The sequence below is a fragment of the Leucopleurus acutus genome, assembly GCF_964270905.1.
Source record: "Leucopleurus acutus genome assembly, chromosome: 3".
Lineage (NCBI taxonomy): Eukaryota > Metazoa > Chordata > Mammalia > Artiodactyla > Delphinidae > Leucopleurus > Leucopleurus acutus.
The window spans coordinates 124,925,996-124,948,826 of NC_139145.1; the positions used below are offsets into that span (position 1 = coordinate 124,925,996).

At 34.8% G+C, this 22,831-nt stretch overlaps 1 protein-coding gene across 1 annotated transcript in view; it reads right to left on the bottom strand.

Annotated features, from left to right (window-relative positions):
* The window catches only part of CWC27 (CWC27 spliceosome associated cyclophilin), a 224,906-nt gene that overhangs the window by 187,951 nt on the left and 14,124 nt on the right, over positions 1-22,831 (bottom strand). The window contains exons 3-7 of the mRNA XM_082837378.1: positions 18,093-18,205; positions 15,726-15,869; positions 13,601-13,699; positions 12,887-12,990; positions 11,139-11,208 (exon numbers count right to left, since the gene is read on the bottom strand). Of these exons, the coding sequence (XP_082693504.1) occupies positions 11,139-11,208; positions 12,887-12,990; positions 13,601-13,699; positions 15,726-15,869; positions 18,093-18,205 (530 nt within the window). The remainder of the gene's footprint in view (positions 1-11,138; positions 11,209-12,886; positions 12,991-13,600; positions 13,700-15,725; positions 15,870-18,092; positions 18,206-22,831) is intronic.

The window sequence follows — 22,831 nt, forward strand, 5'->3', positions numbered from 1 at the left end:
TTTCAAAAAGTGATATACCCTTAAAAATAAGTTTATTGATTACTATTTCCAAACACTAAACCCTCATTGTGATTTACCACTAATTAATTTTTGACCGATATATTAAAACTTAGAAGATAGATCACAAAAGTAATTTGAAATAAACACACACTATTATTCTTCAAATATACTGTGTATACTGCATAGAATCACTTTAAAAATGTACCCAAGCAACCAGATGAGAGCACCTACAAGGTGCTATTTAACATATGTAAAAGAGCCTTTCATGTATGACAATATTCATCAATGACCTAATATTTATTAAATACTTTAATTTCAAAGTTCATGTTCTCAATAAATTTATATTTTAGTAGGGAAACAAGACATAGTAAGATATAAGAAGTAGAACTATTAAAAAAACTACTACTACTATTATTCTAATTTATTAAATATATACTTTGTGTCAGGCACTGTGCTACAGTACAATATTCCCACCTTTCAATTCCTCCTGTCCTCAAATGAAAGTAAATAAGGTGGGCGTTATTAGCCCCATTTTACAGAGGGAAAATAAAGACTTAGAGAGATTAGCGATTTACTGAAGGTCACAAAGCTAGTGGCATAGGATCTAGGATTTAAATCCTGGTCTGTCTCACAATGATATAATAAATCCATTTTTCTTTTCCTAGAGGCCCCTATGGACCCAGAACAACTGGCCTGGTTTCAGAGCTGCAGACTATCCTATAGACTTCTCCACCACAAGGTATGAAAACTTAAAATTTATACCTTGTATCTCGAGGTGGAAAGCTGCTCACCATCCCCACCCCTCAACTAATCATGTAAGAGGGAAAAGTATGAGGTTAGAGTTGACAGGAAGAAAGGAAAATTTCTTTCTGTTTTGAAGGAACATTTTATTTTGAAAAATTCATCACAAAATGTGTTAACTAAAAATACAGAGAGGTAAAAATACCTCTTTCCCTTTAGCCCCATTCTTGACTGTTTAATAGCTCTAGGAACAGACTTCTACATTTGACAGGCTTTACTTTGAGGCAGATGTATACTTTCTGAAATTTATTTCCATGATGAAAATAATGGATTTTTAAATTTCTGTATTAACATGGAGTACTCCACATTTTCAAGACCTAATCAGTTTAAACATGCTTATAGTCTAGTTTCAAAAGGCAAAACAAAAATTTTTCTCAAACAGTTAATCTAAAGATACTATTTTTTTTTTTTTTTTTTTTTTGCAGTACGCAGGCCTCTCAGTATTGTGGCCTCTCCCGTAGCGGAGCACAGGCTCCGGACACGCAGGCTCAGCGGCCATGGCTCACGGGCCCAGCTGCTCCGTGGCATGTGGGATCTTCCCGGACCGGGGCACAAACCCGTGTCCCCTGCATCGGCAGGCGGACTCTCAACCACTGCGCCACCAGGGAAGCCCAATCTAAAGATCCTATTATCTGTAATTTTAAAAAGTCGTAGAATCTGAATTATGCAATTAAAATATATTTCTACTTCCATAACCTTACACAAACCAAGGAGTAATAAAAAGACAAAACATCAAAGAATTACTTGATCTCTGTCTAACAATGAAAACTGTTCAAAACCCAGAAGATGGTATAGTAGAAAAAACACAGGAAAAGAAGATAAGAGTTGGATCAAATGAGTTTCAAAATCTAATATTCAGTAATTCTATGGGTTTTAGTCCAAAACGTGTACCCTTTGAGGAAAGAGAATGACCTCATCCAACCTCAGAAACTCTGCTTACAAAATGGAAATAATAATAGCAGCCTTGCTTACTTCATACAAGAGAACTAAACAAGATATGTACAAAAGTGTACAAGTGAATATAAAATGACCTCAACTAGAATAAAACTTGAATATCTTTTTTTCATGCTTTCCTTCCTAAAATTTCTTCCTCTTGTGTCTTCAGCCATCAATGTTTATTTTCATCTATTCTAAGAAACAGTCGCTTATTAATTCTCCCCATGTGCCTCCCTAATGGGAGTCACAAAGACATTACAGCCAGAGTTGGCCTCAGACCCTCTTGTCCAGCCTCTTAGTAACATATCAGAAAATGAGAGTTGCACTAATAAATAACAGGAGTAAGATTAGAATTCAGGTCTCCAGGCTCTTGGTCCATTAACAAGCTCAACTATTTCATTTACTTGTAAATGTTAGTTTACAATTGTTAGCTTAATTAACATTAAAAAAATGGGTTCTTGTTTATCTCCCAAAACTTAAACCAGCTTAAAGGGAAAAAAAGAAACTTGTCTTACATTAACTTTAAATAAGACTTTACAGGGCTTCCCTGGTGGCGCAGTGGTTGAGAGTCCGCCTGCCGATGCAGGGGACACGGGTTCGTGCCCCGGTCCCGGAAGATCCCACATGCCGCGGAGCGGCTGGGCCTGTGAGCCATGACCGCTGAGCCTGAGCATCCGGAGCCTGAGCCTCCGGAGCCTGTGTCCCGCAATGGGAGAGGCCACAACAGTGAGAGGCCCGCTTTACAATAGAAGGAAACTAATTAATCTGAATAATCATTACCATTTCAAATTTTAATTAATGTTTTAAATTAGCATAGAAATATATGATCAAAAGCCATTTTTTAGATGTCCCTTCCTACTACGGTAGACTTTGAATCCTGAAGGCAGAGAAAACAAATTGTGGAAGAGCTGTAGAAATTGGGGATAGTTAGTCTCAAAGAGGATAAAAATGAATTCAGATATTTCTCTTTCATGCCTACTCTTTCTGAATGACCTATTTTAAGGTTGTTATTTATACCATCAGGTAACAATAATTTTAGAGGAAGAACAAACACCTAATATATTTTAAAACAATTTTTGAAAAAATTACATAAAAGCAGCTGGCTCATTAAAGAGTTTAGGGACGAACAAAATACTAAATATATTTAGTGAACACAATGTAAGAAGCGCCACAGTAAATTCAAAACTGTCTGTAAGCAAATCTGAAAATGAATATCAAAGGGGATGTGGGAAAATTATATTACCTGCCACTTCACACCCAAGAACATAGAGGCAGTGAAACAGTGGAAACTAAACAGAGTACAAGTGGAAAGAAAGAAAGCAAGAGGCATAGTGGTACAGAGGAACAACACTGGTCAAGAAGTGGGAAGGTCTGAGTCTCAACCTCTAATTACCTCTGTGTGATGGTTAATTTTATGCTATGTACCCAAGTTGTTTGGTCAAACACCAGCCTAGATGTTGCTATGAAACAGTTGTTTTTAGATGTGATTAGCACTTAAATCAGTAGACTCTGAGTAAAGCAGATTATCCACCAAAATGTAGGCTGGCCTCGTCTAATCAGTCGAAGGCCTTAAGAGCAAAGACTTTCCCAAGCAAGAAGCAATTTGGCCTCAACACTGTAACACAAAAATTATGCCTGACTTTCCAGCCTGAAAATTTTGGACTCAAGACTGTAACGTTCACTCCATCCTGAGTCTCCAGCTTGCTGGCCTACTCTACAGATTTTAGACTTGCCAGCCCCCACAAACATATGAGCCAATTCCTAAAACTCAAGCAATCTATCAATCTTAATCTCTACTTCTCCCCCTCTCCTATGTGTGTGTGTGTGTGTGTGTGTGTCTATATATATATATATATAGACACACACTGTTTCTCTCATGAACCCTATTACATTCTGTGACCTTTAGCACAGAACCAGAAAATTTAGTAGTTTGGGGGAAAAAAAAGATATTACAGGCCACTTAATCTAGTCTCCACACAATGCAGGAATCTCCTTAACATTACTGCTGACTATCAACCAGTGTCTGCACACCTGAAAGGAGCTTAATAGTCTCACACACACACACACACACACACACACACACACACACACACACACATGAAAATCACCCCTTTTTAAATGGCTTCTATTATTGGACAACTCTCTCTCTAATTGGAGAAAAAAAGAATCTGTGTAATTTTCAACCATCCAACTAATCCTAGTTGTACCTTCTAGAACTAAAAATGAACTACAAACAATTGCTGTTATCAGGAATATTCCATACAGTTTAGTTTAGACACAAATAAATTGGTAGGCAGAGTAACAGCCCCTAAAGATGTCCACTTCCTGATCTTCAAAATCTGTGAGTATGTTCCTTGACTTGGCGAAAGGGATCTTGTAGATAAATTAAGAATTTTGAGATGAGGAGATTATCCTGGATTATCAGGGTGGGTCCAAGGTAATCACAAGAGTCTTTATAAGAAAGAGAGAGGCAGGAGAGTCAGGTGCAGAATGAGGAAAGATAAGAAAGACTTGACCTGCTATTGCTGGCTTTGAAGATGAAGGAGTCATAAGCCAAGGAATATAGGCAGTCTCTAGAAACTGGAAAAATAAGAGAATGGATTCTCCTCAGAGCCGCCAGAAGGAAGGCAGCCCTGCAAACACCTCGATATCTAGCCCAGTGAAACCTGTTTTGGACTTCTGGCCTCCAGAACTGTAAGACACTAAATTTGTTTTGCTTCAAGTCACTAAATTTACGGTAATTTGCTACAGCAGAAATATGAAACGATTACAAATATATTAACATTTAAAAAATTAAATATGAGCAGCTAGAAAGATAAGCATATCAAAGTTTAATACAATTTAATGGGGCAAAAACATTTTATAAAATAGACTGGGGAATTCCCTGGCCGTCCAGTGGTTAGGACTCTGTGCTTTCACTGTTGAGGGTGTGGGTTCAATCCCTGGTCAGGGAACTAAGATCCCGGAAGCCATGTACTGCAGCCAAAAAATAAAATTGTTTTTTTTAAAAAAGGGACTATTTAACACTTCCGACAACCTCTGTACAAATGGCCTAGCAGCACTCTCCAAGTCATGCCCAACCCACCTCCCAAATTTTGGGGAAACTTAAATTTCACAGGATAAATGAGAATAAGATAAAGACCTTCTTTATTCTCAAAAGTGATGCATTTGTCTATTGATATACCTTTTTCTGGGTAAGAAAATAGCTTTCTTATAACTTTGGACTTGAAGTTAAAATGCTAACATACACTGTAGTAAGAGAAATATTGTGTATCAGTGTGAATGTGGCACAAATTAATCACTATTTTCAAATTTAGCTATTGAGACACTTTTATACTAAACCTACCATTTAACTTGCCTCAAGAAAACTACTTGTCTGATTGTAGCTTTTACTTGAAAAATATTTTCTGACATTTGTATTTAAGTCATACACAAAGATTCAGGGGTGAACTTGAAACCAATACAGACATTTGAATGAAACTGTTATTTAAGAAAGCAATATGAAGGGGAGGATCTTCCAGATAAAAACCTTTCAAATATTTGAAGCCTAGGATCACATTTTCACTTAGTTTTTACTTCACCAAAGTATATCCAGTCCTTAAGCATTCCCCGAGTAAGATGTTTTTTGGCATCATCCCCATCCTCCTCATGACCCTCTGTTCCTCTGGACACATCTAGTTTGTCAGTATCCTTCTTAAATGTGTTCAGAACTGAACAAAATGCTGCAAATGTGATCCCCCCAAATGCAAAGAATGTTAAATTCCTTATTCCAGAGACTTCATTCTTAGTAATTCAACTAGGGCTTACAGGCTATTAAGTCTTACACCTATTCAGCTGATTTCATTAAACTAAAGTACAGAATATACACATACTCTTATTACATTTTAACTTATTCGTTCAAATAATCAGGCACAGGTTGACAACAAAGCACTCTTTGGGCAGAAGTATTCAATTAGCTATAAATCCATCTGACTGTACTATCTCCCAGATCACATTTCCTCATGTTGTCCACAAGAATATCATGAGAGACTCTGACAATGTGCTTTCCTGAACCCAAGATATGTTATTATGGCATCCTCCTATCATGCAATCCTATCAAAAAGGAAATGAAGTCAGTCTGGCCAGTCACTTAACCAGGGTCTCAGTTTCCTCATCTATAAAGAAAGGAAGTTGGACTAGATCCCTTTGAGCTATAAAATTCTATTATTCTAAAAGAGATTTTATCAGGTAGTAGAAAGATACTGAAATAAATAACGAAAGAAAGCTAACCCATGGGAGAGAGGCACCTTGTCATGAGTAATGAGTGGGGTGAAGCAGCGTCTGTAATCCCACGCTGATAACCCATAAACCAGAGGGGACTCTATTTCTCCTTCCACATAAAGTAAAGCCTCAGTTCAGACTTTACCAATTATTAACTTGTGATGTTAGGTTCTGGAATAAAGATTAACACTGTGGAGTCACTGGAAAAAGAAACTTGATAAGCAAATGAATAATGAAACAATTATTTTCAAGCCCTCTAGAGATATTTAATTTCATGCAACCACTGAAACTGCAAATTGTTCTCAGTCATTGTGAAAGACACTGATTTGACTTTGGCTCTAGTTATTTACACTTAAAAACAGTAAGGTTAAATTTAAAAAAAATATATTATTCAGTCACACTTTTCCAATACTCAGGCTAGCCTTCCCTTGTCTGGTCAAAGTTTCATTTCACCCAAAAGGTAAAATGTATTTGAAGGATGCCCATAGTCTGAAGAACAGTACAAAAGCAAAATAAACAAAACATACTCCCATTTCTGTTCTCTCTAGAATTTATCTCATGCCCTCTAGAGAAATGTCCTTTTCTTTAAGCCAGTAAATTTCAACAATTTTTGCTTATTGTTGCTCTCTTTTCTCTAGCTAAACTTACCCATGACTCCATTATATGAACACACAAAACAGCTAAATTCGGTAGGCCAAAGATTCTGCATGGTGCTTCAAGACCCACTCACATGTGGAGAGTGGATTGTTGGTGGGTCACGATATACAGATATACACCCATGCTCTCCAAGGCCATTCAAGCTACTATTCAGAACCCTGTGGGAGCGCTCAGGAAGGGCACTGCATCCGCAGTGCTGTGCTTAGGGCTTCCTCCCTCAGGAAGCTGAACTGGTGAAGTTTCTCACTAGCCCTCTAGACTACTTGAGTATGAGGGCAGCAGCTTCTGCGTGATAATCATGATCATATTAGTGACTGATATCCTTTAGCTCTCTGAGAATAAAATACAATTTATAACATACAGTATACAGTTTAAGACATTTGCCTTTTGAAACCATCTTTCGATTGCATGACATCAAAATAAGGACTATCTGTATCCTTATTTCACAACTGTAAATGTAAATGTAAATAGTATTGCCATGTTACAAAGGAAAGTGGAGACTCAGAGAGACTAAGTTATTCAAGGTCGCAGACTATCTATAGAAAGTGAAGTGCCAATATGAGTTTGTATAATCCCAAATCCGTGCTATTTCTACTGCAACACACTGCCACTCAAAGATGACACAAAGTTTACCATGAAGGAGCTCACAGCCTAGGACCCTACAAAATTAATAAGGCAGAAAGAAAAGGGTATAATGTTTGAATACTATACAACAAGAACACAGTCATACATTTCTTGTGTAATAAAGCAAAAAGAATGTTTTTAAAAGCAAAATATAAGTATCACAAGAAAGGTAGACATTAGATCAGAAAAAGAAAAGATTAAGAAAAACTGGAAAAGACATTTAGAAAAGATAGTGTTCTAGGTGTTGAAAATAAATATGACTTCGACATTCAGAAGTGTGATAGAACACTTCAGGCAGGGGAAAGAACATGAACGAAGACACACAAAAAGGAAAATACAAGGCATATATGTAGAACAGCAAATATTTCAGATCTGTTAACACAGTGTTTCCTACATTTCCCAGATAAGATTTCCAGTGAATTCATTAAAAGTACAGATTCTCAGGTTTCTCCCTCGGAGATTTTGATTCAGTAGGTGTGAGATGGGGTCTAGGAATTTAATTTTTTTTAAAGTATTACAAGTGATTTTTTTATTACTAAGGAAGTTTAAGAAGCATTAGACTAAAGGACAGAGTTGGCAAAGGGGAGTCGTGAAAGAAGCTTGAAATAATAGGCCAAGGAATTTGGCCTTATTTCTATAGTCAACAGAAAGCAACTATAACATCTTAATCAGGCTTCAGGAAGACTATTCTGATAGTAATGAGTGGAAGGGAAAAAAGAGAAGGGAGATGGGAGACCAGTCTGTAGACTAGGGCTGCAGCCCAGGCTAGAGATAATAAAGCCTGGAACAAGGGTAATAGTAAAATAAATTAAAAAGAAAAAACAGATTTGAGATACGCCATGGATGAAAAATTGGTAGAACAGTTCAACTAACTGGTTGTGCAAGAAAAAAAATAAGAAAAACGTCAAATAAATCTAAAATTCTTCTTTAGGGGGCACTGATACCAGGGAATTAGAAAGAGAAGTCACAGAACAGGGAGAAGTTTGGGAAGAAAAGATTAAGCCTTGGCTAGGGCTTGGGTAACAAGTGAGATATTTAAATATAGAGATGTCTAGTAGGCAGCTGGAGAAAAGAAAAGTAAGTCAGCCTAGAGATACAGATTTGAGAGTCTGAAACAAACATTTGATAATTTTATCACAAAGCACCCTCAATTTAAAAGTCAGACAAGAGAATTGTGATGACACCATACTAGAGTTATCCTACTTATTTGATAATGGACTGTGGGTTGCAATTTTCTTGGCAGAGAGGAAAGAATTTACTTGGTCTTTCTACTGTTTAAAGTGTTTTACAGGTTTAAGAGCAAACATAAAAAGCAAGCTAGAACTATCTATGGTGGTATCTTTCACATTTCAACCTTGTAGCAAACACAAATTGCTTTTGGAGTATCCAGTTCACTATAATTCAGTAGAAGTTAAACATTATTATTTTTTCTTTTTTTACTTTGTGCAAAAGTAAGCAGCAGGAGGAAGATATGCTGTAAACGTTTAAGACATGCTATTGCTACCAACAGAAAAAATTCAAACTAATTTCCTAGTAGAGTCAATATCAAAGTAATTGTGCACAAAATTTTAGACCAGAAATTTAATTCAACAAAGGATTGACAGAAAAATTCCTTTTGCCTACACTTGCTCTACAAGGCTGCTAAACTTAGTACTATCCAAGACCCTACAGAAGTTAGAGAAGGGCAGTGGGCCGACTGCATTGAGCTGCCCCCCACCCCAGAATGCTGTGCTACCAGTGAAATTTCTTGCCAGCCTTTTAGAAGGAGGCAGCTTTTTTTTCCAGCCGCACCGCTTAGCATATGGGATCTTAGTTCTGAGACCAGGAATGGAACCTGCGTCCCCTGCAGTGGAAGCTCAGAATCTTAACCACTGGACCGCCAGGGAAGTCCCTTAGAAGGAGGCAGCTTTTGCAGCATTCAAAATCACATTAGATGCTTTAATAGCTATAGAAACCTAAAGTCAAAATTCTGATTCCATGACCTCCTAATTACACAGTCTTAGGCAAGCAACTTAACATCTCAGTATTGATTTCATCATTTACAAAACAGGAACAGTAACATCCATATCACATGGTTGTTATAGAGATTACATAAAATAAATACTTAGCACAGATAAGAAGAAAAATCATTACAACACAGTATAACACGTGTTTGATGGCTCAGCCTGGGTGAAAGTTGTCTTGGGGAGGGAGGTAGAGGTAGTGAGGAGTTAATAATGGAGGTAAATTTTAAAAGGAAAAATAAAAATTAGCCAAATAAAGGAGAGCACACACTCCAAGCAAAAGAAAAAAAGGGGTTGGGGGGACACTGGGGAAGGCATGGATATGCAAGGAAACTTGACATCTTCACAAAACATCAGTGAAAAGGAATCCTGGAAATTCCCAGATCTAACATTCATGATTTTTTCCATTTACAAATATACCTGCAGGATCATGACATACAGTGAATCTTTCATTTTGATTAGGGACAAATTTGAATCATGAATAATATAAGACTAGTATACTGACGATGACTTCTGAGATACCAGGGTGACAGAGTGATTGATGTTGATGAGGAATAGGAAAAGGAGGTTTTCATGTAAAGATGGATTTAATTTTGATATCTAAAATAGAGATGTTTCCTAAAGGCAACTCAGAATGAGGGACAAGAGCCCAGAAGAAATATTTGGCCTTGTCTCCTAGAGTTCAGAATGTTAGTATACGTGTGGTAACTGAATCCATGCTATCAAATAGATCAATCAAGGATACTGAAGACAGCAAAAAAAAAAAAAAAAAAGACTAAATATTTCTTATACATGTCCATTTTAATTCAGTTTTAATGCAAGGGGTATAAATAGAGTGCTTACTATGTGCCCAATATTAGCCTACCAAAACCAGGCTCAACGATGAGGGAAGCACATGGATAAAGAAGTAAAGACAAAGGTAAAAATAATGTGCTTTTAAGTCGATGCTATTGTAAGTGTCAGTAAGAAACAGGTGACTACATCAAGCAAGTAAGGTAGTACTAGGTTACAGAGTTTTAATTACATACTACAGTAAAGACTTTGAATCTTATCCTTTAGGTCTCAGTGTTCACTAATTTTTAAGAAAGAAAGACATACGAAAATTTGGGGGAGTAAAAACCCTTGAAGATGATTTTCTTGGGGCATATTTGTCAGAATCACTGCTTTAAACAATGGTGGGGCACTGTAGGTGTTTCAGCAATGAGTACTGTGATGAAAGTGATATTGAGGAAAACCATACTTAAAGGCCTATGGCGAGCATTGGTGGGATAAAGGACAGGAGGCAATGTATAATCTTGAGACATGGATTTTATAGTGAGACAGATGTAGGTTCAACTCCCAGCTCTAGCTACTTATTAGTTATGTGACTTTGAGCAAATTACAACCTATTAATACCTTAATTTATTCATAGATAAAATGGGAATGATAATTCCTATCTTAAAGAGCTGTGATGAGAATTAATGAAATGATTAAATACATATAAATAATACTAAAATGAATACAAGAGCTTTGGTCTGTCACTGTTTATTACAGTAATGATAATTACAAAATCATCTGGCAATCCAATTAAACCAAGCATAATTAAAATCTGAATCATAAAATTAAATCATTCTTTAACTCTAGTTGTAACTGATTTTTTAAAATGCCAGATTAAAGAAAATAACTATCTCAAATCATCTCAGAAGTTGCAAATATTACGGACCACAGATCATTTTATGAATTGGTTCAATGAACACTTACTGAATGTGTACCATGTAAAACATGCTGTGCTATGTATAGCAGGAGATTAAAAAATGAGTGAGATATAGACCCTAATCTCTTTATAATTCAGAACAAAGGGCAAATTAAGAGTTTTACCTGACTAACTCGATTTACTTCCTCCTCTTCTTCCTCAGCTTCCTCTCCAAATGAAAGTAAACTAAAATTTCTGATCAGAAATAAAGAAAAAAAGAAAGAAGGAAAAAAGAATTAAAGAAAAAATTTAGGAAGAAAAAGTTAAACAAAACTTATAAATATCCTACTTTCAAAGCAATAGAACCATTAAATACACTAAGTCAAGCATGACAGAAATAATTAAAGCTTTTTATAGTTACCAAAACTGGTGAGCAAAATGGGGATTTCTAAAAAACTAATAAACATATAGCTCTGAGAGTACTACAAATGGGAAGCAATTTATCTAGTGTCTGCCAAAACAATCTTAATATTTTAAAATTAATAAGTTAAACAAAATTGTCAAAAAAAGCAATAAATTTAGCTAACCAAATGGTACATGGGAAGAAAAATCAAGTTTGTCTTTTTTGAGCCTTCAAATTAATATATCACAAGGAAGATAAATAATAAGTTATTAAAACTCTCCTTTCAAATACTGGAAAAATAAAAGATTTAGCCACAAAAGAGGAATTTCATTTAAAAACTTAGATATAATCAATAACTACCACATCATCCCTATTATATTTGCTATGAATTAAAAACAAAAACATCCAACTTTTGGGCTTGTTGTCAAGATAAATCACAGTTATGGAATATTATATCTGAATATAGTGACAGTGACCTTTCACCCAGAAATAAATTAGTTAAAATAAATAATTAAAAATAAAAGGAAATCAAATATAAAGCTGTATAAGAAGTTATTTTGCCACAAGATATCAACTGCTTATTAAAGTGTCTGGCTCATATGTGACAGTTTAATAATAGCAACTTAACTTACTTACATTGTAGGATATCAAGAAAAGAAATGAATATATATTGAATACCTACACTATTGGGTGTTTTCAAATTCCCCTTCTCATTTAATCTTCATTATAACCAGGTGTTGTATTATAAATCTCCATTTTATAAGATGGGGAAACTGAAGCTCAGAAAGATTAATAAACTTTGCTTCTTATAACTGGGGCAGGCAGTATTATACTTAAAACTGTCTGACTCTAACACTTATAAGTACAATAAAATCCCTAATACGACGCTACAGTTCAGTAAAAAAGTTGAAATCCAACTCTCTGATATCTATTTTAATAAAATAGACATAATAATGTAAAGAATATTGTTCACAAATTACTGAAATTTATTAAAAGAAGAAATTTCTATTTTTAGAAAACTATCCTTAGGAAATAATACAGAAACAGCTCTATGTTTAAATATATTTATAATAAGATTATCTTAATAGCACCAAAAAATAAGAGTGAAAAGTTAAATAATGTAACCAGGTGGTCATTATATCCTTCATACTTTACTTTCTAAGTTCTTTATCCTGAGCATATATTAATGGAAAAACAAGTAAAAAACAAAAAAAATTTCTCAATAACTCATTTACATAAATAAGTCTTGTAGTGATCATAAATATTTACCTACTTTTTAACACAGATTTCATATGGACATCTCAGACAATATTTATTTACCTTAAGTTTTTAAAGTTATATATTGTATTTGAATATAAGAAATGTACATTTAGAAAAACACACACACAATACAATTTAGATAGTACCTCTTGGTCCAAACTGACCTCCCCCTCACTACTAAACAATTGTTACTAAAGGAAATAAAGTGAACTAAATGAACCAGTGTTGCTTTTCAAGCTGAGGAGAAAATCTTTCTACTCTGATTATTACTTTGTGCCTCTGGGTTTCAATTTCTTTACTTCCTCCTCTGGTTTCTCTTTTTTTGGCTTTTTTATTTCTCTTGGAATGATGTCATCAAAAGGATTAAACAAAACCTATGGAAAGAAATATTTTGAAAACATGATTCAATTTTATAAAATTTCACAAAAACTTAAAACCAATATTTAATTATGTTGCCATTAGTGTCTATAATTTTTCCTCACATAACCACTACAAGCATAATGATATATACTTTCACTTACATGGCCTCACTGGATTCTCCCAGTAATCCAATATGCTATTAAGTAAAAGGTATTTTATCCCTATTTTACAAAAGGGAAAAATATTCAAGAAAACATAACACATAGTAAGAGAGACAAACTCAGGTATTTTGACTCCAAATCAAATGCTCTAAGGTCCTTGCTTCCTCAATGAAGAATCACTCTTAAATTACCTAAGATATCACTTCACTGGGCTAAATAAACCTAATTCATCCGGCTTTCCATTATGAGTCCAGTATTGCACTCATTGGATTATCAGCTGAAGTTTTATCTTTGAATTCGAAATCTTCAATTAAAAAAGTTCTTAATCAGAAACTGTGACTAAATTACAGAGATAAAATCTAAGTAGTGATGTTAATTTCATCTAATAATTTAACAGTACAAATAATCAATTTCTCTTAAGTGATAATTTAAGTAATGTATCCCATAATAATCATGCTCCTACCTCACAACATTTTATTTTGTGTGGATTACGTGGTCTTTCTTCATCATCAATGTCTACTTCTGTCAGTCGCAGCATGTTATATACTGTATCCCCTGTAATCTAACAAATAAAAAAGAAAATTTAATTGAAAAATAGTAAATTCATGCTTTGAAATAAGGGAGGACTTTTGAAAATATTTTTTAAATAACTGAAAGGGAATTTCATATTGTTATATAAGAGTATATGCATTAAATAGTATAAAAAAGCAACATCATCCTAAGGGGAAAAGGCATTGATGAAGTTTAATCCCTCAGTAAGATTTCTGAGAAATTTCCAATATATACTTAATGTCAGTTTTTATTAAAAATATAATGCCAAATAACCTCCTTCTGAATGACTACTTTTTGTTCAAACATTATAAACAAATTTACACTTTAGAATAGGGTAGAACAAGCAAATAACAATAACAATGTGGTAAGTGCTCTGCAGACATTATTAAAGGCATTCTCCAAAGAGATAAAGTTGATTGTTTTTAGAGGTCGGCCGTGCCTGCTAGAGTGGGCTAAATACATATTTCAGGGAATCCTATACAGAACATCCAATGATTCCACTTTTGGTTTGTTTTACTTTTAGCAAGGATACGAAAGAGTAATATAACCCAGATAACTTCTAAGCCCTGGAAGTTATATCAAATAAAAGAGAAATGGAATTTTTAAAAAAGACATTATCTCATTTAATCCTCAAAACATCCTAAAAGTAGGTACTATCATTATCTTGCTTTTCCAGATAAGAAAATTGCGGTTCAAAGAAGTTATACAGCCGACAGTGACGGCCATTCTGACTTGTAACCACTATGCTATACTTTGTCTCTAATGTGTAAGTTATATAACATCAATTGTAAACAGTGGTGCAGAATGGCAACATAAATCTCATTTTATTATATACTTATTTTTTGTAAATAATAGGAAGGAAAATCTGTGAACATCAGACAACCTGTGTTGGAGTGGCTCAAATGCGCCAATGCATATTTCTTAATCCACGTTAAGTATTAAGCAACAATACTGTATTGCATGTTTTTGGCATGACTCCTCTTATTCAACATTTCTAAAAAGTTCTAAAATAATACCAGTTTTCCAGTTGTGCTAAGTGTGTTCTTTCCCTTTTCATCTTTTGTCTAAGATGGGGGAAACCATTCTTATTGAACCAGCAGAGGGAGCTGATGCACTAGTGATGTCTAACACACCTAAGACTTAATAAAACTATCTGGGAAAATACTGGAATATTTATGAAAAGGGAGAAGCATGAGAAAAAAAAATCTTCAGAATCCTTTTAAAGGAAACTATTGAAAATTCTATGGAAATGATAATCTCTGATATGATGTTAAATGTAAGCAGGATTAAATAGGTATTGTTCAAAGTAATATTTCAGGTAAAAAGTTTTAATGTTGGGACTACCCTGGTGGAGCAGTGGTTAAGAATCCACTTGCCAATGCAGGGGACATGGGTTCGATCCCGGGTCCAGGAAGATCCCACATGTGGAGCAACTAAGCCTATGTGCCCCAACTACTGAGCCTGTGCTCTAGAACCCGCGAGCCACAACTACTGAAGCCCACATGCTTACAGCCCGTGCTCCACAACAAGAGAAGCCACCGCAATGAGTAGCCCGCACACTGCAACGAAGAGTAGCCCCCGCTCGCTGCAACTAGAGAAAGCCCAGGCACAGCAGTGAAGACCCAACGCAGCCAAAAATAAATTTATTTAAAAAAAAAAGTTTTAATGTTAATACAAGTTCCACTTTAAACTGAAGGGAATTCATCATTAACAAAATAAACTTTAAACTACTAAATGTTATTACCTAGGTGTCTTTCTAAAAATTTTAAAACAGTAGCAGCTGAGTGACGTAATAGTTAATAATACCATTAATACAATTTTAGAAAACAGAAAAATTTAAAGTTAAAACCAATGACTTGTTTGAAAAACACACACAAAAATTCAGGTGGTTCCTCAGTTTATTATAACAGGAATATACAGTATTCCAGCATTTTTAGAAATAATAAATAAATATCCTAGGGAATATTTTTATGAAGGCAGCTCTTAGATAAGTTGATCATATATATCATAGAAGCTTAAGATAACTGGATACGAACCTTTCCAAAGATGGTGTGCTTATTGTTAAGTTCATCTGCTCGACCCAGTGTAAAGAAAAACTGACTGCCATTATCATGAGGACCAGCATTTGCCATGGCAACCAGTCCTCTCCGATTAAAACGCAACCGTGAGTGGAATTCATCCTGAAGCATTAAAAAAAAAAGATTTAGTGAATGTCCTCAGTTATAAGGCCCTTCATATTTCAGCTAACAAGCAAGGTCCCATACAACTTCTAACCAAAAATGCTGAAGTTTTATTTAACTGATTTTCACATATAATCAAATCCAATATCTACGGTTCCTTCAATTCTATTAAACTTCACTAGCCTGTAAGTATCTTCTAAATATACTCAGCCGCAAATTTAGCCTGTTTTGTGGAAAGCTTACTACTTACACAGAGGAAGGGTACTCAAGGGGAATGGATTTCTGAGTCACTTCCCTATTTTTCTCATCCCTCAAAGCCATCTAAGCTTTTAGAACCTTCTATTTTTTTTTTCTCCAGGATAACTACTTTTGAATCATTACAGAGTCTTCAACTATTCCCTTCCTGACCCCATTCTAAATGTCATGAAACAATTGTTTTCTTCTTATTTTTTAATTCAAGGAATCTAGTATGATTATGTTATGTGCTTCACTGTGTTTTTTCAAGTCCTAAGTTGAATCATCTCTGAACTGGCACTGGTCCCATTTGACAGTTTTCAAAAGAGCAGGAGCAAGCCATTCTAAGGTGGTTTTCTTGCTAGGGTAGGATTACATAACATATACAATAGTCTCTTAGTTAATAGAAGACCTGATACTAGACTCATTTATAATATAGGCATGTTATGTAATCAATGTTTTTCAGAAAGGAAGTTCTGTTTCCTTAATAAATTCGTCTCAAGGGATTTGAACTCAAAGGATCATAACTCTGGATACTGTATTAAAAATGACCTAATTGAAAAACTTACCAAGATATCTGTATCATTTGAATATAATAAGCAAAAATCTCAATTTAGAAAGGAATTGTCACAAAGAGCTATTCTGTTAAACCAAATAATAGAATAAAGGAATGCTTCCTACCAGATGGAGGCTCTAAAATAATGAGATATCTCAATTTTGTAAAATATAAAATAGTCTAACAGTGACATTTGAGACTCTTTTATAACCATTTCACATGCTCTAAGGCCACTATCATATGAAAATTAAAGCAAACAGTTGAAGTATTTTTCTCAAGAATCATACAGTAACCCAGTATAAAATTAAAGGAAATTCCAGATACTCTATCTTATTAGTATAAATTTGAAGTTTTTAAAAATTCACATATTTTAAGAGCTATTGATGCTTACTCATTAAAAGAACATAATATTGATACCATCAGATTAATAAATAACCCTGCTTTTAGCTTTTACTTGAACTCCCTGCTATCCTTTATATCTTAATTATGACATTAACTCTTTTTTTCTTTTTAGATCTATGTTGGCAGTTAACAAAACACTGACCTATTCTTGATTAAAACCCACAGCTCTTCTAACTTTTATGTTGCTTCTTCCTTCTGTTTCCCCTTCTGATTTCTTGTTACAGCATGCATTTTGTGCTACAGAGGTCTATTGTGTACAATTTAAAATGAATTCTGCTATGGACTGAATCGTGTCCTCTCATAGTTCATATGTTGAAGCGCTAACCTACAATGTGACTGTACTGGAGATAGGGCCCATAAGAAGATGAAAAAGGTTAAATGACTTCACAAGAGTGAAGTCCTAATCCAGTAGGGCTTGTGCCCTTAATAGAAGAGGAAGAAACACCAGGACGTTCTCTCTCTACCATGTGAAGACACAGCAAGAAGGCAGCCATTTCTAAGCCAGAAAGAGAAGCTTCACAGAACTGCATGCTAGCATCTTGATCTTGGACTTCCTAGCCTCCAGAACTGTGAGAAATAAATTCCTATTGTTTAAACCACCCAGTCAGAGGTATTTTGTTATAGCAGTTCAAGCAGATTAATATAAATTCTATACAGTGTTAAATAAAATGTTTTAAAATAGGATGGCATATGCAATGTTCTAGAAATGTTTTACACATACAAAGTTGCCGAGATCAGATACAGTCAGATATCGGGAAATCTGTTATATAGTCTTTTTTTCTGACTCACATTTTCCTCACTACCACCTTTAGCTCCATCTGGATTCAATCTAGTGTAAAACGTTGTGACAAGACAACTTAGAAAGAATGCTTGATGGGGTAAGTGCTGCTCTTATTCTGTATAATCCTAAATATATGATAGACCCGATTTTGTGCACTAATGTAAAATGCATTTTCTTCTATGGGGCACAATCATTTTTGATTAAGCAATCCAAGCTGACTTGAAAATAGATAAAAAATATCCAGTCTCACCTTGAATGGGGCTCCATAGATAGACTCTCCACCAGTCCCTGTACCAGTAGGATCTCCCCCTTGGACTATAAAACCAGGTACAACTCTATGAAATATGGTGTTGTCATAATATGCTGGAAGAAAATAAAAAGAATTTATCATTCTTTTTCTGATTTTTCATTGTTAGTGTAAAGAACTGCAACAGATTTCTGTATGTTAATCTTGTATCCTGCTACCTTGCTGAAATTGTTTATCAGTTCTAATAGTTTTTGTGTGGTGTCTAAGTTTTCTACATAGAGTATCATGTCATCTTCATATAATGACAATTTTACCTCTTCCCTTCCAATTTGGATACCTTTTTATTGCTTTTTCTTGTCTGACTGCTATGGCTAGGACTTCCAATACTATGTTGAATAGAAGTGGTGAGAGTGGGCATCCTTGTCTGGTTCCAGAATTAGCAAGAAAGCTTTCAGTTTTTCACCACTGAGTATTATGTTGGCTGTGGGTTTGTCATAAATAGCTTTTATTATGGTGAGATATGTTCACTTCATACCCACTTTGGTGAGAGTTTTTATCGTGAATGGATGCTGAATTTTATCAAATGCTTTTTCTGCATTTATTGAGATGATCATGTGGTTTTTGTTTTTTCTTTTGTTGACAAAACAATTCCTTTTAAAATCACATAAAAAAATAAAATATGTAGGAATAAACCTGACCAAGGAGGTGAAAGACCTATATGCTGAGAACTATGAAACATTGATAAAGGAAACTGAAAATGATTGAAAGAAATGGAAAGATAACCCATGCTCTTAGACTGGAACAATTAATATTGTTAAAATGACCATACTACCCAAAGCAATCTACATATTTAATGTGATCCCTATAAATTACCTATGACATTTTTCATGGAACTAGATCTAATAATCCTAAAATTTATATGGAACCACAAAAGACCCAGAATTGCCAAGCAATCCTGAGGAAAAAGAACAAGGCTGGAGGCATAACTCTCCAAGACTTCAGACAATACTACAGAACCACAGCAATCAAAACAGTGTGGTATTGGCCCAGAAACAGATATATGGATCAAGAGAAAGGAATGGAGGGCACACACCTATGGTCAATTGATCTTCAACAAAGGAGGCAAAAATACACAACAGAGAAAAGACAGTCTCTTCAACAAGTGGTATTGGGAAAGTTGGACAGCTGCATGTAAATCAATGAACTTAGAACACTCCCTCACACCAAACACAAATACAAACTCAAAATGGCTTAAAGACTTAAATGGAAGACATGACACCATAAGACTCCTGGAAGAGAACATAAGCAAAACATTCTCTGACATAAATCATAGCAATGCTTTCTTAGGTCAGTCTCCCAAAACAAAAGAAATAAAAGCAAAAGTAAACAAATGGGACCTAATCAAACTTACAAGCTTTTGCACAGCAAAGAAAACCATATACAAAGTGAAAAGACAATCTACAGAATGGGAGAAATTATTTGCAAAACATGAGACTGACAGGGATTAATATCAACAATATACAAACAGCTCAATATAAACAAACAAACAACCCAATCAAAAATGGGCAGAAGATGTAAATAGACATTTCTCCAAAGAAGACATACAGATGGCTAACAGGCACATAAAAAGTTGTTCAACATCACTAATAATTAGAGAAATGCAAATCAAAACTATAATGAGGTATCACCTCACACCAGTCAGAATGGCCATCATGAAAAAGTCTACAAATAATAAATGCTGAAGAGGTGTAGAAAAAAGGGAACCCTCCTACACTGTTGGTGGGAATGTAAATTGGTGCAGCCATTATGGAGAACAGTATGGAGGTTCCTTAAAATAACTTAAAATAGAGTTACCATATGATCCAGCAATCCCACTCCTGGGCATATATCCAGAAAAGACAAAAACTGAAATTTGAAAAGATACATGCACCCCATTGTTCATACGGCATTATTTACAATAGCCAAGACATGGAAGCAACCTAAGTGTCCATCAACAGCTGAACGGATAAAGAAGATGTGGTGTATATATATATGTATATATATATATATTACTTAGCCATAAAAAGGAATGAAATAATGCCATTGGCAGCAACATGAATGGACTATAGATTATCATATAAAGTGAAGTAAGTCAGAGAAAGACAAATATCATATGATATCACTTATATGTGGAATCTAAAAAATGATACAAATGAACTTAATTACAAAACAGAAAGAGACTCACAGACATAGAAAACAGAAAACAAACTTATGGTTACCAAAGGGGAAAGGGGTGGGGAGGGATAAAACAGGAGTTTGGGATTAACAGATACACACTACTATACATATAAAATAGATAAACAACAAGGACCAATGTATAGCACAGAAAACTATATCTTGCAATAACCTATAATGGAAAAAAATCTGAGAGAGAATATCTATCTACCTATATCTATATCTATATATCTTAATTACTTTATTGTACACCTGAAACTAATACAACATTGTAAATCAACCATACTTTAATAAAAGAAAAATTTATCAATGTCTAAAACTAAGTGTATCTATAGTTATCAGAGTAAATACAACTAGTCACAAGATTTTTTCCCCCAGAACGTTAAATAGGCTCCTAAACCAAAATCTTTTCTTCCGTATTATAAAATAGCTACTCAAGGGGTTTCCCTGGTGGCGCAGTGGTTGAGAGTCCGCCTGCTGATGCAGGGGACGCGGGTTCGTGCCCCGGTCCGGGAAGATCCCACATGCCACGGAGCAGCTAGGCCCGTGAGCCATGGCCGCTGAGCCTGCGCGTCCGGAGCCTGTGCTCCGCAGCGGGAGAGGCCACAACAGTGAGAGGCCTGCGTAATGCAAAAAAAAAAAAAAAAAAATCTACTCAAAACAGAACAATTTCTATAGAAACCATGGTAGTGGTTGTTTCATATCTACTTTCAGGATTCTCTTAAACTCTGGATTACAGTTTTCAAAATAAAAATTGGAGAGTTTTGGTATAGATCTGTGGTTCTCAACTGCGGTGAGGAGAAGCAGCATTTTTCTCCCTAGGGGACACTTGTCAATGTCTAGAAATATTTGGTTTTTACACATGGGAGATGTTACTGGCATCTAGTAGGTAGAGGCCAGGGATACTGGTAAACATCCTACAAAGCACAGGAAGCCCCTACAACAAAGAATTACTGGCTCAAAATGTCAACAGTCCTGGAGATTGAGAAACCCTCATAGAGATAAATACCTTATTTCCTAATTCTTCCTCTTCTCCCCATAGAAAATTAACTTATACAAACAACATACAAACCCAAAATATATCAAAATTACTCACTGATTATAGGTCTAGCACGATCAATGCACCGCCCTCAAGAAATTTTCAATAAATAAATTAACACAATACATGAGTCCAATTAGACTCTCAGTAAGTTTGCTAAATGAAGAAAATTACTTGTATTTATATATAAGTATATTAATGGGGAGCTATAAACATACAAGAGAGATCATATATGATCTCCTAATTGAGCTGGATTCAGTTATTGAGCATAGTCATAATTTAATCACATTCTGAGGAATGCAAAGCAAAGAGATGGAAAGAGCATAGTTCACTAAAGTCTTTACTGAGCTGCAGAACTTCTGGACACCAGATTTCTTATCAAAGAGGATGATAAATGTCTTCATTAATTAAATAATTCTGAGTTGAGTCTTCTATTACTTGAAACTGAACCAACCCAACTCATTCAATGACAGATACTTATCAAGTGCCTACTGTGGGCCAGACACTGTAATGATACAATTACTGACATAATTCATAAAACACCAATTGCATGAGTACTTTGTGATACTTTATTAGTCAAAACATGACTATGGTTTATCATAATTCATGAAGTACTATAATACTGTGGCTTGCAGGCACCCTCATAATTATTTACATTTGCAAGCTATAACTGGAAGTAAAATCCACATTTTAAAAAATGTAATCTGTAATCTAACAACTGTATCCAGTTCATAGGATGGATTGGAAGAAGCAGAAAGGAAGATTAATGTATTTTTTTCAATCGCTTCTCCCAGTGAAGAGCTGTTAGGCTATGTTCACAAGAACTCCCCAGTACAGACAAGTTCTCCTTGGTTACAAACCAGAAACTATAAAAATCAAGAAGTCAACAAGTATTTCTCCTGTATCCCTAAGTAACCATTTACTCTGATTAAAAATGTATATAGCAGTCAGGAATTCTGAGCCTTGCCTCTTGTTAGCTGTGCAACCTTAAACTCAATTTTCTTTCTTTTTTTTTCTCTTTTTTTCCTCTCTCTTTTTTTAAATTGAGATATAATTGACACATAACATTACACTAGTTTCAGATGTACAACATAGTGATTCAATATTTGTATATATTGTGAAATGTTCACGGACAATAAAACTAGTTAACATCCATCACCATACATAGTTACAAAATTATTTTTCTTGTGATGAGAACTTTTAAGATCTACTGTCTTAGCAACTTCCAAATATGCAATACAGTATTATTAACTACAGTCATCATACTGCACATGTAATTTTCTCATTATAAAACTAATAATATAAATTCACTCACAGTGCTGTTCTGAAGATTAAATAAGATAATGTGGAGGCAACCTATAAATTTTCAAGGTCAAAACAAATGTGAGGTCAGACTTTAATATTTTCACTTAAATTCTACAAATCCATACTCAAATTTGAATACTTATCTGAGTCTGTATCAAAAAATAAAAATAATCCTTTATGCCCA